Source organism: Palaemon carinicauda, chromosome 3 (assembly GCF_036898095.1).
Source record: "Palaemon carinicauda isolate YSFRI2023 chromosome 3, ASM3689809v2, whole genome shotgun sequence".
Taxonomy (NCBI): domain Eukaryota; kingdom Metazoa; phylum Arthropoda; class Malacostraca; order Decapoda; family Palaemonidae; genus Palaemon; species Palaemon carinicauda.
In genome coordinates this window covers 152,217,325-152,234,653 of record NC_090727.1, presented here as the reverse complement: position 1 = coordinate 152,234,653, position 17,329 = coordinate 152,217,325, and the positions used below count along the sequence as shown (strand labels likewise).

Sequence of the window (17,329 nt, the reverse complement as noted above, 5' to 3'; positions counted from 1 at the left end):
TTCATTCCTATTTCTAGCACGCTCTCTTGCCTCTCTCACATCTATCCTCCTATCACCCAGAGCTTCCCTTACTCCATCCATCCACCCAAACCTTGGCCTTCCTCTCGTTCTTCTCCCATCAACTCTTGCATTCATCACCCTCTTTAGCAGACAGCCATTTTCCATCCTCTCAACATGGCCAAACCACCTCAACCCATTCATATCCACTCTAGCTGCTAACTCATTTCTTACACCCGTTCTTACCCTCACTACTTCGTTCCTAACCCTATCTCCTCGAGATACACCAGCCATACTCCTCAGACACTTCATCTCAAACACATTCAATTTCTGTCTCTCCGTCACTTTCATTCCCCACAACTCCGATCCATACATCACAGTTGGTACAATCATTTTCTCATACAGAACTCTCTTTACATTCATGCCCAACCCTCTATTTTTTACTACTCCCTTAACTGCCCCCAACACTTTGCAACCTTCATTCACTCTCTGACGTACATCTGCTTCCACTCCACCATTTGCTGCAACAACAGACCCCAAGTACTTAAACTGATCCACCTCCTCAAGTAACTCTCCATTCAACATGACATTCAACCTTGCACCACCTTCCCTTCTCGTACATCTCATAACCTTACTCTTACCCACATTAACTCTCAACTTCCTTCTCTCACACACCCTTCCAAATTCTGTCACTAGTCGGTCAAGCTTCTCTTCTGTGTCTGCTACCAGTACAGTATCATCCGCAAACAACAACTGATTTACCTCCCATTCATGATCATTCTCGCCTACCAGTTTTAATCCTCGTCCAAGCACTCGAGCATTCACCTCTCTCACCACTCCATCAACATACAAGTTAAACAACCACGGCGACATCACACATCCCTGTCTCAGCCCCACTCTCACCGGAAACCAATCGCTCACTTCATTTCCTATTCTAACACATGCTTTACTACCTTCGTATAAACTTTTCACTGCTTGCAACAACCTTCCATCAACTCCATATAACCTCATCACATTCCACATTGCTTCCCTATCAACTCTATCATACGCTTTCTCCAGATCCATAAACGCAACATACACCTCCTTACCTTTTGCTAAATATTTCTCGCATATCTGCCTAACTGTAAAAATCTGATTCATACAACCCCTACCTCTTCTAAAACCACCCTGTACTTCCCAGATTGCATTCTCTGTTTTATCCTTAATCCTATTAATCAGTACTCCTTCTAAAACCACCCTGTACTTCCAAGATTGCATTCTCTGTTTTATCCTTAATCCTATTAATCAGTACTCCTTCTAAAACCACCCTGTACTTCCAAGATTGCATTCTCTGTTTTATCCTTAATCCTATTAATCAGTACTCCTTCTAAAACCACCCTGTACTTCCAAGATTGCATTCTCTGTTTTATCCTTAATCCTATTAATCAGTACTCCTTCTAAAACCACCCTGTACTTCCAAGATTGCATTCTCTGTTTTATCCTTAATCCTATTAATCAGTACTCCTTCTAAAACCACCCTGTACTTCCAAGATTGCATTCTCTGTTTTATCCTTAATCCTATTAATCAGTACTCCTTCTAAAACCACCCTGTACTTCCAAGATTGCATTCTCTGTTTTATCCTTAATCCTATTAATCAGTACTCCTTCTAAAACCACCCTGTACTTCCAAGATTGCATTCTCTGTTTTATCCTTAATCCTATTAATCAGTACTCCTTCTAAAACCACCCTGTACTTCCCAGATTACATTCTCTGTTTTATCCTTAATCCTATTAATCAGTACTCCTTCTAAAACCACCCTGTACTTCCCAGATTACATTCTCTGTTTTATCCTTAATCCTATTAATCAGTACTCCTTCTAAAACCACCCTGTACTTCCCAGATTACATTCTCTGTTTTATCCTTAATCCTATTAATCAGTACTCCTTCTAAAACCACCCTGTACTTCCAAGATTGCATTCTCTGTTTTATCCTTAATCCTATTAATCAGTATCCTACCATACACTTTTCCAACTACACTCAACAAACTAATACCTCTTGAATTACAACACTCATGCACATCTCTTGATACTTAAGATGTCCTAATAGATTTAATTAATCTCTCAATCATCTTGCCTAATCTAGTTTATTCGAATTCAAACTAGTTATCCAGATGATTACCATATATATTAATTATTTGAATATTTATTAAGGACGAGAATGTATTTTTAAATGTATTTAATGTATTTTGTTGAATTAATAAATAAATTCGTACGCTGCAAAATATCCTGTTTGTTGACATCCATTATGGCCTTGTCCGAATGTGTTCATCTCAGTATTGCTAGAATGTCATATAATAATTTATTTAGTAATATATTTGAATATATATATTAAATTTGTATTTATAAAATTTATAATTATATTTATATATATTATAAATTTGTTATTTATTAATAAAAAAGGGAAATTTTGGTTATTTTCGTCCTAAGTCAAATAGTAACGCATTCGGACGATCCAGTTGACTCCAGGGTTGCCAGGTTTTCTAAATGAGAAAAAGGTCAATTTCTAATCAACAGAGGCTTTAAAAGGTCAACCCATTAATAGAAAAAGGTCAATAATATAGTATTTAAGGCTCGGCATTTTTCATATTACTAAAGGCCAACCTATTTAAATAAAAAAGGTCAAATTTGAGTTTTTTTTTGGGCCGGAAAAAAGGCCAAACTGGCAACCCTGGTTGACTCATTGGAGCAAGACGACGTAAGAGTTAATTCACAACCAAAGTTAACAACCGATTGTTTTACAACTTGTCATTATGGGGTTGTTCTCAAAGTCGCCCTCCAAGGCCCCCAAGGATCAGGTAATGTATTCATAAACTCCTAAATTGCATTTATTCAATGTATATGATTTTTAAGGCTGGCCATAGCGAAGGATTTTCACCGAGGCTATTTCAGACCTACGATGGATTTGAGACTGTTCAGGTTAGGTTAGGTTAAGTTTTCATGGTTGGAGTTATAGCTTGGTCGTTTTTATATCCTTTCGAAGATGAGGTAACGGTATGGTATTGCCATGTACGGTAACGGTAATTATTAACCGTATAATAACGTTAATATGTAATATATTATAGCCTTAACCTAACCTAGCTTAGCTTACTTAGGAAAGTCAAATCAACATATATTAAGAAAGTCATCCGTCATTTGGTATATTGAGTATTATGAAGTGATATTTCTATCTTATCTTAAAGATATTTTACATGTATGATTCATTACTTCTCATATATATAGTTTATATCCTTAATTTCTTTCCTCACTGGGCTATTTTGCATGGAGCCATGGACTAGTGGAGCCCTGCTTTTCCATTTAGAGTTGTAGCTTAGCTAGTAATAATGATGATAATAATAATAATAATAGTAATGATAATAGTAATAATAATATTGATAATGGATAATAATAATAATGATAATAATAATAATATCAGATTCAATTGAATGGTAATTTATTTGCTTAGTAGAATTAACGTCTTTTTGGTTTTACATTATAGTCCTTCTTTTTTGTTAATAATAATAAGAATAATAATAATAATAATAATAATAATAATAATAATAATAATAATAATAATATAAAAGGTGGAGAGCATTCTTTGAGGAAAAATTGTCCTTTGATAAAGAAATTACAAGCTCTATATCTTAAGGTCAATATCGGGACTCTGAAGAAATAGTTAGGATGAACCACTTGGAAGGAGATATAAAAAAAGGAGAAGAGTCTTTGAGGAAGGATTGTCCTTTTATAAAGAAAGTACAACCTCTTTATCTTAAGGTCAATATCGGGACTCTGAAGGAATAATTAGGACGAACCATGTGGCTCTTACTAATTCTTCAGAGTCTAGATATTGACCTTAAGATAAAGAGCTTGCACTTTCTTTATCAAAGGACAATCCTTCTTTTGAAGACTCTTTTCCTTCTTTTTTTTTTCTCCTTCCAAGTGGTTCATCATCTCCTACTACTACTAGAGACTCTTTGCGTCAATAGGCATATAGATATATATATATATATATATATATATATATATATATATATATATATATATATATATATATATATATATATATATATATATATATATATATCTATATATATATATATTAGTCATGATTACTAATGAAACCAAGGCATGGTCAGATGCCCTTACTGGAGAACCAACCTTACTTGTTACAACACAATGGGTCCAACCAGTCACCAGACCTCTGAGTAGCTTACCGATTTGCTCACAGCCTGATTCAGCGACAAAATCCAGAGCCCTTGAGTCACGGCAGTCAGTCGGAGAAACAGAATTTAACGACTATGATGAGGCCTTTCTGTCATTTTGTATCTCGGCTATAATGGTAAGACAATCGAAGTAGAAATCATCCAAGTCTGGATTCTGATAGATGAACGCAAATAGAAGTTGCCGAAAAGCCGGGGAAGGCCCAGTTCCTAACTGGTGCTCAACCACAGCAGTGGCCTCCCCAGTAAACAAACTCATACTCATTCCCGGACTTCGATCGATCCGCTGCCATGCGAATGCTAGGCAAAGACATTACCACTGGAAGAAGGAGCTTAGATGAGTGTCTCATTTGTGAAACCAAGTGAGACATTCATCAGAACACCCAAGTTTTGGAAATTTGGAAAAGTTATGACGACTCGATCTCTTTGTACGTGAACATTAAATTTTTGCTAACATCAAGAGCAATTTCTTATGATTTATTCCTTAATTTTAAGGGCTACTGTAATAATAATTCGTCTGCTATAGTTTTGTATGTTTCATATATGTAAGCAGCTCTTCTAGGAGGACACTCCAAAATCAAACTATAGTTCTCTAGTCTTGGGTAGTGTCATAGCCTCTGTACTCTTAGTTATCATTAGATAAAAAGTAAAAAAGGTTTTCACAGAAACACTTGCGTAAGTTCTTAAGCCATATAATAAGTGAAAATAATCAAAATAAACGTATTACACTGGAGGAGCTGTGAACAGTGGCGGGCTACGGGAAAGACTGGTTGCAATAATGCCAGATAATTAAAATATGAAATGCATGCCACATGAGATGATATAAATGTTACATATTATTCCCTATGCTCCAATAAACAAGAATACTTGCATACATGTATTCCTAACACAACATATATGCTAAAGGTGTATTAGCAATAAAGGTACATATAACAATGATAATCATATATATACTGTATATGTAAATAATTATAATGATAATCCATCACGTACCATAGTCTGTCACTGTCTTGGGCTAGAGTTCTCTTGCTTGAGGGTAGACTCGAGCACACTATTCTATCCTATTTCTATTCCTCTTTTATTGTTAAAGTTTTTATAGTTTATTTAGGAGATATTTTAATGTTGGTACTGTACTGTACCTAAAACATTTTAATTTACCTTGTTTCTTTTCCTCACCGGGCTATTTTCCCTGTTGGAGCCCCTGGGCCTATAGCATCTTGCTTTTCCAACTAGGGTTGTAGCTTAGCAAGTAATAATTATAATAATGATTATATTAATAATAATGATAATAATAGTAATAATTATATTAATACAGTAATAATAATGATAATATTAATGTCTTCTCCGTTATCCAGGTCAACGAATGGTGCAGTAAGATAAGGAAAGAAGGATATGGCCTGGATCGTCAGATCAGAGGTAATGTAGTTATTTCATTATTAAACTTCAAGTTTACTATAAATTCTGTTATGATTTGAATTTTCCTATTTAATTATGTTAGTCCCACATTTTGTCGTAATAATATGAATTATTTGTAGATGTTGGAAGCTTAAACCAAATGCAATAATTATAATAAATTGTTGCTTCCCATGGTATATTCAAGAACATACAATGTTTGGAGCTTTTCTGTGGTTTTATTAATGTACTGAAAATAATTGATTAATGCTGTATTTTAATACTGTAAGGCTGTATCTTAATCTCAAGAGCTATACACATATATACACTTACTATCTGCTAATTCTTTTTCTCGAAAATAGCCGTCCAACGCGAGGAGGAAAAAGTGAAGCGTTCACTCAAAGAAGCTGCCAAAAAGAATGACAAAGAAGTGTGTCGCATGCTCGCCAAAGAACTTGTCCAGTCGCGGAAAGCCATCGCGCGCATATACACCAGCAAGGCCCACCTAAACTCCGTTCAGTGCCAGATGAAGGCTCAGCTTGGTAAGCCGGCGTTTCGAACACATCGTTATTATTCTTTCACTCGTTAGAATACCTCTTCTATGTTGAGCCATGAATTTGCCATTCATGTGTGGATTTGTAAAATCTTGGTGTGGGTCTTCATTCTTCTTCTTCTTCTTTGTCAGTATCTTTTCCCACTTCTATGTAGGGTCAATGTTTCTGGCCAGCTTTCTCCATCTACATTTGTCCCACACTTCATCACTGTTTAATCCCTTTGATCGAATGTCATCCTTGATACAGTCCATCCACCTTCACTCTGGTCTCCCTCTCCGTCTCGTTCCCTGTACCTCCATTTCCATCATTCTCTTCCCAATGTACTGTACATCTCTTCTCATGACATGACCATACCACCTCAGTCTACTTTCTTGGATCTTATCGGATAGTTCTCTAACTCCTGTGGTACCCCTAATTACCTCATTCCGTATCTTATCTCTTCTTGTCACCCCACGCATCCATCTCAACATTCTCATCTCTGCCACATCCAGTTTCTTCTCTTCTGTCTTCTTTATTGCCCACGTCTCCGCTCCATACATCATTGCCGGTCTCACAACTTGGTGTGGGTCTTCATTGGAATGCTTAAAAAGAATCTTGCACACCAAAACTAGATGTTATTGTTCTTATATTTTGTTTTATTCCTCCTTTATTGTTTGTTGGCTCTTCATATTTACATTTCTTGCAATGGGCTGCTTTCCCTATTGGGCCCCTTAAACTTGAAGCTTTTTAAATTTCACCTGGTTTTAATCACTAAGACTTTCTTTTTCCCATTTCAGCCACCCTTCGAGTCGCCGGCTCCCTGCAGCAGTCGACGGAAGTGATGAAGGCGATGCAAGAGTTGGTGAAGCTCCCCGAGATCAGCAAGACCATGATGGACCTGAGCCGAGAGATGATGAAGGCTGGGATCATCGAGGAAATGCTGGAGGACACAATGGAGAGTCTGGAACCGGAGGAACTGGAGGAGGAGGCGCAACAGGAAGTGGATAAGGTGAGTTTAGAGGGTGATGGAAATGGAGGTACAGGGAACGAGAAGGAGAGGGAGACCAAAGCGAAGGTGGATGGACTGTATCAAGGATGACCTTCGATCAAAGGGATTAACTGGTGATGAAGTGTGGGACAGATGTAGATGGAGAAGCTTGTCAGAAACATCGACCTCACATAGAAGTGGGAGGAGATGTAGACAAAGAAGAAGAAGAAGAAGAGGGAATTTTTTATAGTTTGCCTACGACCGACTTACGTACCTGGAGGGTTTAAAGCCTTAAAGGCTGCTCATGAATGGCAAAGGCAAGGGAAAGTGACATTGCCCTATCAGGGAGGACAATGCCCTAGAGACTGACCATATAAACAGCTAAGACCAAGGACGGCCAGACAATGGCTGCTGATAACTCAGCAGACGGACCTATAGGCTTCCCCCCCATCCTAAGCTCACAAGGATGTTGAGGTTGCAGCGACCAAAGACACTAATGAGTTTGAGCGGGACTCTAACCCCAGTCTGGCATTCACCAGTCAGAGACGTTACCGCATAGGCCACCAGAACCTGTAAGTGTGCCGTTGAGGGGGGGGACTAAAGAATCTCCTTCGCTTGACTCGTATTTCCACCTCCCATTCAAGACAAAATGCTAAAGGCCAGAACGGTAAGACTTGAGGCACCTGAATTGTTGGTTTAATTGAATTTTTAGGCTCTTTAAAGGTTGCTTATGAGTGGCTGAGGCAAGAGATAAGTAAAAGTCCTACAGATCATCCATAGACACATTTGATCACCACCTAAGCCACTCTCCACCCAAGCAAGGCTCAGGGAAGAACATTCCTAGTTCACAAGGATGGCTCAGTTGTGAAGACTGCTGAAAACTAATTGGGCTTGAGTGGAGATCAGACCTCAAAGGGACTGAGAGTCAGGGATGTTTCTGATAGGCTACTACAACCATAAGAATATTTCTAACTTTGCTGTATGACCAAATCAGGGTTATTAACCCTTTTACCCCCAGGCTATTTGGAACTTTCCAACCCTTAACCCCCAAGGCATTTTTTTTTCAAGCACATTTTGCAATATATATTTTTTAAATTGCTCTAACAGCCTTAATTTTGGTCATAGAGAGGTCAGGTGGGTCTCATTCTTTTGGAAAATGCCTGAAGTTTCTCAAAAAGTTATCAAATATATGCAAAAAAATGTAAATAGCAGTTTTTTGCAAGGACATACCAGTATGTCCATGGGGTTAAAGGGATGAGTTTTGTGAAATGTACCAGTATGTCCATTGGAGGTACTGTAAAAGGGTTAAAAGTCAACACAAGCAGAATGAAGCTTATGGTGAATGGAAGGAAAGCAAAATAAAAAGCACAGTAGAGAAAGGAAGCTAGACATGTAGCTTACGCAGGAAAATTATTGGGCGTGAACGCAGTCTAGTGCAAGGACTGTAACAGATGGCATCACAAGAGGCACTCAGGGTTTCAAATTAATCAAAGAGTAAGAGATTTTGTTCCTGAAATCTATCAGAAAGAGCAAATGAGGGGAAGGGAGGTTAGTGGAGAAGAGTATTGCGGTAGAGGCAGAATTTTTCTGTTGGTTTTGGGGCGTACAGGACATTGTAGCAGATTAAAATGTCAATAAGAAAAGTGAAAAAATACTAACTGCAGCTTGATTTAAATAGAAGGAGATGGCAGAATTTTTCTGTTGGTTTTGGGGCGTGCAGGACATTGTAGCAGATTAAAATGGCAATAAGAAAAGTAAAAAAATACTAACTGCAGCTTGGTATAAATAGAAGGAGATGGTTAGATTACTAGAAATATCCTGTTAAAAAAAAGAGAGAGCAAAGTCTCATGGTCTGTTTATTAAACTTGGACTACTGTAAATTCATCGGCAAGGTAGCCTCTGACAAAGAAGATGAAGATTGTAGAAAAGTGTTGTTATCAAAGGCTAAATTCACATAAGATTGCTTTGCAAAAGTAGCAGAGGGCTCTCAAGGCCCGAGATAACCGAGACATAAAACGGCAAGTCGAGCAACAGTTTGTCAAAGACGTATTAGAGATAGCGGTATCAGGGTGAAGGATAAGGAAGTATCGGAAAACCATCGCAAAAAAAGGGTAATACTGTAGATAATGACTTAGACCCCGTATAAAAATAATTAATACTTTTAATTAATCCTCTAGCATCCATGGGAAGCATAGGGCCTCAATGAATTCATACCAAATGTCTCTTTCCTCTGCCATCGCTCTGAGCTCAACACAATTCTCAGATTCGCCCTTCCTGCTCTTTGTCATTAGCCATGTTTTTCTTGGCCTACCACATCCTTTCAGGTACAGCCTTGACTAACTCACCTTGATCTTGACAATCTAACTACTGTATATCGTTCACATTGGGCACCCCTGCCACCTCGTTAATTGCCACATTTGTTACATGTAGCTGCCATTTGATTCCTAAAATCCTTCTCAATGCTCTATTCTCAAAGGCAAGAAATTTTGCATCAGTTGTTACAGTGTTGTACCACAACAGGTGCCCTTAAGTTAATATCGTTCTTACAAGTGAAATGTATATTTAGATTTTTCTGTGAACTGATACTAAATTTGACCTCTTGATTTATATAACTGTTGATTAACCCTTTTACCCCCAAGCTATTTGGAACTTTCCAACCCTTAACCCCCAGGCGTGTTTTTTTTTTAAGCACATTTGGCAATATATTTTTTTAAAATTGCGTTAACAGCCTTAATTTTCGTCATAGAGAGGTCAGGTTGGTCTCATTATTTTGGAAAATGCCTGAAGTTTCTCATAAAGTTATCAAAAATATGCAAAAAAAATGTAAATAGCAGTTTATTGCAAGGACGTACCGGTACGTCCATGGGGGTAACGGGATGAATTTTGTGAAACGTACCAGTACGACCTTTTGGGGGTAAAAGGGTTAATTTGGTAATTACTAACTTCTCACTTTATCACAGATTCTCTGGGAAGTCACAGCCGGCCAGATGGGCGAGGCCCCTGCCATGGTGACGGACGCCCTACCAGCCGAGCCCGAGGGCGCCGCGGCCATCGAGCCGGAAGAAGCAGAGCCGGAAGAAGACATGGAAGAAATGAGGAGTCGCTTAGAAGCCCTGAGGAGTTGAAGGAAGGCAGAGGGAGACGTAATCGTTGTCCTAAGCTCTGCGTTGATGATTTGAAAGCGTAAATTTAAATACCATAGTTTATACAGTATTTATTAAGAGATAATTCTTTAATATTTTGGTTTCACAGTACTGTAGTCATATTTTAGTATCGTGGGTTGTAATGAGCAAATATATAGATTATATAACTATGATTTATGTCTACTAATTTATAGGTATATTTGTATGCCATTTACTAATTTATCAATATATTTGGCTTACGACGTCAGAAGTATCGCTTAAAATGTGTAAGCTGCATTAGCATTTATTCGGCTATGGATGATAGTTGAGAAACTCTTTGAAATCCAGTTACATTATTGATTCTCGCAGTTCATGAACGAAGCGTTTTATGATGATTTAACATGGATACATTATTACTTCATAGTCAGTGGAGTTGTGGTACTTTATCGATTTAAGCAAGTCACTCCCTTACGGTGAAATTTCTTCGTCAGTACCTTCATGGAGAAATGATACGTTAGTGTATTTTGAAATGGCAGAAAACTGATTACGTACAAGATGCTTTAAAAAAGTAAATTATTCTTGAATATTGAAATTTATTGAGCTCATAAATTTCACACAAGATTTTATTTGTTTGGTACATTTTTATGCATATCAAAAAGTGTTGTTTTGTTGAAAAACATTACCTGTATCTCGAAGGATTAAAATTTGAGTCTTGGGAACTTAGAATAGGAAGAGATGTAAAGCTTTGGTTTAAATATTTTTTACTTTTTTAGACAGACATTGGATTGCTACTTCAGTTTTTTTTATTTAAGATTTAGTTTCTAGACAGATTGGTAGTTCATTTTATAAATTTGCTTTGAGTTTAGTTCTGATAATCATTTCAGTTCAGTACAGTAGATCTTTAGCAGTCATAACTAAAGTCAATTTTTTTTAGCAAGGCAGGTTTGCACCGACTCGCAGAGGTGCCCTTTTAGCTCGGGATAGTTTCCTGATCACTGATTGGTTGGACAAGATAATTCTAATCAATCAGCGATCAGGAAACTTTTCCGAGCTAAAAGGGCATCGCTGCGAGTCGGTGCAAATGCGCCTCATTAAAAGAAATTGACTATAGATTAGCTTTTCAACTTGTGTAAATTTTTTAATTATTATAAATGTCGTTCTGTAGCAGAACAATACAGTATCGCCATAGAGGACAAAGGGCAACCTCGCAGAGGTTAAGGTCATTGAAATGGCACACAAGAACCGAGGTCAAATCTAATGGAGGAAGATCACATAGAGAAAGATCATCTTTATTTTCGTCTGATTTTGGAGAAGCCAAAATTAGAACATTGTTTAATAATAAGAGGTTTCTTGCAGTCTACTGTAGGTATTTCAAAAGGGTCTTTGCAAACCTCCTTTTGCTTCTAGCTGTACCTGTTTACTAGCTTTCATTATCTCTTTTCCTGCCGTTTCTTCCGTAACTTAACAGCAGGTTTTTATTCCCCAGGCTGAAGGACCTCAGGGCCATATAACCCAAATTTTGCTAATCCAATCCAAACGAGGATTAATATGGTCTATTTAAATCTGGCAACAACTGCGATAAAGGAAAAACCTTGAGAAATAAAATCTAAACAACCAAATTTATTTCTAAGCAGATTAGATTTTAGCGAACTTTTTGTCCTCTCCCAGCAACCTGAAACATCAACAGGGGAGTAGGTCAGGTTGTTTCATCATCATTCATTTAAGCTTTCAAGATCAGCATTCAGGATTATAAATAAAGAGGGAAGTAGTATTCATCGTGAAGAAAGCCGAAACCATGCGATGTAGATGAAATAAGTAAACTGTGCCAGTATTTGTGTATAATGTATCTCTTACTGTCAGCTTTAGGGTTGAAGATTGAAATCAACTTTGTCCATAAGGTCCGCGTCATGAGATTTGAATAGGAATGTGATATTGTTCCTTTTCAAAATAAAAATCTTTAAGTAGTAGTCATGCTCTATTTAATTTGAAAAATAAAAGGACTCATTGGGTACAGAATTGTTATTTGATCTCATCATTGGTTTAATGTAGCTTTGGATTATTGGAATAAAGAAAGGCAAATTTGTTCCCACGTGTCTACAAGCGTTTCGTCTTTTAAAATAGGGAATGTCTCTGGTGGAGCTGGGGCGGCCGTTGGATTTGCTAACGAGGTAGTTAACGTATGCAACGAGTTCTGTTCTATTCTTTACACTATCGCCTCTTTCCTCATACATCTGACAACACTAAAAGAAAAATTATCCTTCACTCCGGGGGTTAACTACTACACTGTAATTGTTGTGTAGCTACTTTCCACTTGGTAAGGGTAGAAGAGACTCTTTAGCTATGGTAAGCAGCTAAGAGAAGGATACTACAAAAACAAACCATTTATTCTCTAGTCATGGGTAGTGCCATAGCCTCTGTACTATGGTCATCCACTGTCTTGGGTTAGTTATCATGATTGTGGGTACACTCAGGCGCACTCTTCTATCAGTTTCCTTTCCTTGCTGGGCTCATCTGATTGCGCCCTTGGGCTTATAGCATCCTGCTTTTAAAAATAAGCTTGTGGCTTAGCAAGTAATAATAATAAAACTAATAATGATATGGGGACTACTTGAAATCCTTTAAAGTTGTACTTTCCCCCTCAATAATTTCATCTCGGTCCTGAGCCGAAGGTCAAAAATTTTGGCTTTGACAATTGGATGTGCCGGGCTACTCACTCAAGCACACCATCTGTTGTAACTACCTCATTAACGGATTGAACAGCCATTCTGGCTCTGCTAAAAATACTTCTTATTTTAAATGATTCCGGTTTGAGCTATAAAAAATAAAACTTAAAATTTTTTATATTTACGAACAAGGGCATTTACAGTATTATACCAAATGAAAGATTTCCGACTGTGTTATGGTAATGGTAATTTAAAACATCTTTTAATGGGAAAAGGGTCATTAAAGACTAAACAGCTATTTTTAATTTTGTTTTGAGTAAGATGAGGTTTTAAGTAGTGTATAAAACAGGCTTAGATATCTTTATGCTGATAATTCATGGGCAAATAACCTTAGCAGGTCTCTAAAAGATGACTCTTTTTCCCTTCCAGCCAACATTTATTACAGCGGTTTCTTAGAGTAGGGCCACGTACGTAGCCGTATCAGACGAGATTTAACTTTTGAGTCGTGAATTTTTTTAATATATTTTCTGCGTAATATTTAACAGCATGCGGTATTATATAATCTCGTGTGGTTGATGAGAATATTGTTAGCGGTGTTACTTTGTCATTACATCACCAACAGTACTGTTATATAAATTCATGTTTAGACTGTTAATGTTAATTTTGTCATTAAAATCTGTAAATGAGGTCTCGGACCGAGTGAGAAGTCAGGCGAATATTCACAAAGATCGAAGACAAACGAGAGAAATAATTTCCTGATTTAAGCTTGAAATGTGTTTGGAATTCATATCCTGTATCAATAAACTATATTAATGGTTGAAATTAATCTTAGAATGCTAGTAGCAATTTGTCCAGTTTGCTAAACTGTCATACCTCACTAAGCTGGAAACCTTCCCAAAACTTTACTAATCTTTCTAATGATTAATTTACTATCGCTGTCTCATGGTTTACAAATTATTGTACCGTATTTAGGGTCCACTTGGCTAATCTTTCAGACCTCACTAAACTGGAAACCTTCCCAAAACTACAAATCGGACTAATGAATAGTCTACCTTTGCAGTCTCATGGTTTATTTTAATTTATTGTTGAAATTTAATTTCATATCACATCATTATGTGATGTAACTTCACTTGTTTTTTAAGTGATATTTGCCTCTCATTATCTCTTTCTTTGCGTATACATAGCCACATTTTTTTCCAGTTGAAAGTTTTCTAAATCAAGTTAAATTGACTTTGTGTGGTCTTACTTTCATCAAGCACACAACAGCCCATATGAACTTTCCCTAAGCTAATAATGATGTTAGTTGTACTTACATATTTACTTTCTAGAATACTAATGTATCGGACATATTTACTTTCTAGAATACTAATGTATCGGAGCCATGAGTGATTTGGAATCGATATAAACTTTGGATGAAATATGTTATTTGTAAAGTTTCCCCTTGTGAATTTTGGTACACATTTCCGCAAGTTGATGAGACATCTGGTAATTCTAAAATGTAAACCCGTAATAGTTTGCAGACAGAAAGGACACTTAACAGATCGCTTAACATGTTAACCCTTTTACCCCCAAAGGACGTACTGGTACGTTTCACAAAAGCCATCCCTTTACCCCCATGGACGTACCGGTACGTCCTTGCAAAAAAATACTATAAAATTTATTTTTTTCATATTTTTGATAATTTTTTGAGAAAATTCAGACATTTTCCAAGAGAATGAGACCAACCTGACCTCTCTATGACAAAAATTAAGGCTGTTAGAGCAATTTAAAAGAAATATACACCAAAATGTGCTGGGAAAAAAGTAACCCCTTGGGGGTTAAGGGTTGGAAATTTCCAAAAAGCCTGGGGGTAAAAGAGTTAAAAGGGATTTTTGTTAGGAAAAATCTATTTCTGGGGAGAGACCTGTGACGCCCGGTGAAACCACACTTACAACACTTGCGAAAAAACACTACTGACTTATCTGGCAAGTCCAAAACAGAAGGATGACCTGGAGGGTGTTCGTGTAGGTGGCGGTGGCGTGGTGCAAGTGTGGTTTCACCGGCCGTCGCAGGTCGACCCAGAAATAACATTGTATTATCACTATACTGTATATCAAAGTCTTATATCTACGGAAACGAAGGCTTGCCGTGTGTACCAAAACTCACAAAGCCAAATGTACTACATTAATGGTCACAGTGAGCCATGTGTCATTTCATGTACAGTCATGTGCCGTAGTATTTCCAGTACCCAATTGGTACATTTTGTATGTGGAAATTGTCCTAAAGTTATTGATTTTGATTTCTGAATTGTTCTTATCATTAAGCAAATTGATGAAATTGTTATAGTACAATAAGTCAACATTAGAGCTAGATATAGTTCTAGATTGATCAGCTTTTAGTTAGAAGACACCAGTTGAAAGTCAAAGCATTGCGGCTGTCGTATATCCTTAACGATGCCTACGGTACCATTTGAGGCACACTGTAGTCGGGAATTATGGTGGACATGATTTTCTAAGAAATTGGGACATAAACGTTCTAATTAATTACTAATTCCCCGATCCATATGCCAAGACAAAGCCATCATTTCTATTCTAAATTAGTGTACAGTACTACCTTCTATCCCAGTGGTTCCCAACCTTTTTTTCAGTCATTTCCCCCCCGCACCCAGTTCAACCATCCAGATTTCCCCCTTCATGCCCCGCCCAGCCCTCATACCCACTCGCCTGCCTCAGAAATGGGCATGATATTCCAGTTTTTCCCTTGAATATCATGTCAGTGAGAAATGATATGATCATATACCAATTGAAAGGCTAACAACAAATTACCGCACGTACTATGTGGACATTTTCCGCTTGTTTTAGTTAGTAGGTTGTGTAATTATTTCCCCCCTGGAAGCTTCAAATTTCCCCCAGGTTGGGAACCACTGTTCTATCCTCTCTTCTGCCAATTGATGTCTGAAAAAACATATTATGGACAGTTTTTGTGCATTTCAACGAATTACAATTGTGTATATATGAAAATCTTCCTGTTCGTGACTCGTAGCAATACCTTCAAAAGCTTTTGCTGTGCCAAACGCTAAGTTCTCTCTCGCATGGCAGATTGACAAAGCCACATAACTAGACCGTGATGTGGAGTTCATATTTTGTGTGTTAATTTAGAACATTGTTTTAACATTTCTATTCTGATATAAAGTAGATGGTATCTGTTAGTCTCCATGTTGTTAACAAGACTGTTTAACCTCTTAGTTTATTTTTCTAAGGAACTGTAAATTTGTAATGGCTTTGAGGTATATTTAGACGGCTGTTAGCTTCAACTTTGGCCTTATTTAAATTTTTTTTCATTAGTTTTTAAGCACAGTTCAATACTGTTGTCGGAATTTGTAAAAGGAATACATTTTTAGCTAAATCTTCTCAGTGTTGTTTTTTATCCAGTACAAGACATTTTTAGGAATTCCTGCCTAACGTGTTTGTTTTTGTGAAACTAGAGTTAACGTATAAAGAATTTTGCTATTCAGAGTTATCAAGTCTTATAGGTTGTTAAGTTTTTCATATGAAACTGAAGTATTTTTATAATTATCCCAAATAGTAAATTTGTTCCTACACATAACACAAATCTTTTTCCATTTAAAATGTCTTCAGCGAAGATGGAGCGGCCATTAAGCTTTTATCCAGATAAACAAAACAGGCTAATACGCTACCTGCAGCTTTAACATATACCGCCGTTTTATCGACACACTATTCGGCATTCTACTTAGGATAGTTTTATGCTCTTTTGCTTTTTCATTCCAGGTGAATTGCAGATTATTTCGGCTCCCTGGGTAGACACGTTTGTGACCTTGTAAGTCCAGCCGATCATGTGTCCAGTACATAAGCAAGCCAAAAGATGACCCTTATCAACTCTTCATTTTCTGCAAGGGGGGCGTGACTGTTCTCAAGATTGTTCTGTAAGTAGGAAGTGGCCTCCTGTGCAGTGAACCAAGTTTGTGAAGAGGAAGAATAAATTGAAGAGAGGTTCTTCTATCAGTCTTAAGCATGCCCAAGCTGATCCCTAAAAAAACTGGGGTCCTTTCATTCCTCCTTCGGGTTCAGTCTCCTGCACATTATCATCTTCCTCCAAGGTTGATTCCATCGGAGGAGTAGAGTTGCTGCCCTTCCCTAAATAGGAGTTCAAGCGAGAGAGAAACTTGGCACTTCTGACTCCATCACCACGAACATTCATACAAACAGGATCTCCCAGGACTGCCTAGAAGACGCCTCTAGATGCTCTTGATTGTTCTTCTGGCTCCCACAAGCAATGAACTCCTTTCCCAAATGCATTTGTAAAGGACCGTCCTCCAACTTCGCCTGAAGGATCCCCCCCCCCTGTCTCGGTTAAAAGACATGGCTTCGGGATTGGATTGTTCTGTCTTTACAGACAATTC

The 17,329-nt window shown here is 37.5% G+C and overlaps 1 protein-coding gene across 1 annotated transcript; it reads left to right on the top strand.

Annotated features, from left to right (window-relative positions):
• Window positions 1-2,693: 2,693 nt before the first annotated feature.
• On the top strand, window positions 2,694-16,319 carry Vps24 (vacuolar protein sorting 24). The gene is made up of 5 exons (XM_068370940.1): window positions 2,694-2,831; window positions 5,588-5,648; window positions 5,987-6,166; window positions 6,955-7,166; window positions 10,106-16,319. The coding sequence occupies exons 1-5, from the start codon at window positions 2,787-2,789 to the stop codon at window positions 10,268-10,270; spliced, it is 663 nt and encodes a 220-aa protein (XP_068227041.1). The 5' UTR covers window positions 2,694-2,786; the 3' UTR covers window positions 10,271-16,319.
• Window positions 16,320-17,329: the final 1,010 nt, after the last annotated feature.

Excerpts from the sequence above, each read along its gene's own strand:
- Vps24 (XM_068370940.1), top strand. The coding sequence starts at position 2,787 with ATGGGGTTGTTCTCAAAGTCGCCCTCCAAGGCCCCCAAGGATCAG. Across the intron at positions 2,832-5,587 it reads CCAAGGCCCCCAAGGATCAG|GTCAACGAATGGTGCAGTAA; the intron begins GTAATGTATTCA and ends TCCGTTATCCAG. Across the intron at positions 5,649-5,986 it reads CCTGGATCGTCAGATCAGAG|CCGTCCAACGCGAGGAGGAA; the intron begins GTAATGTAGTTA and ends TCTCGAAAATAG.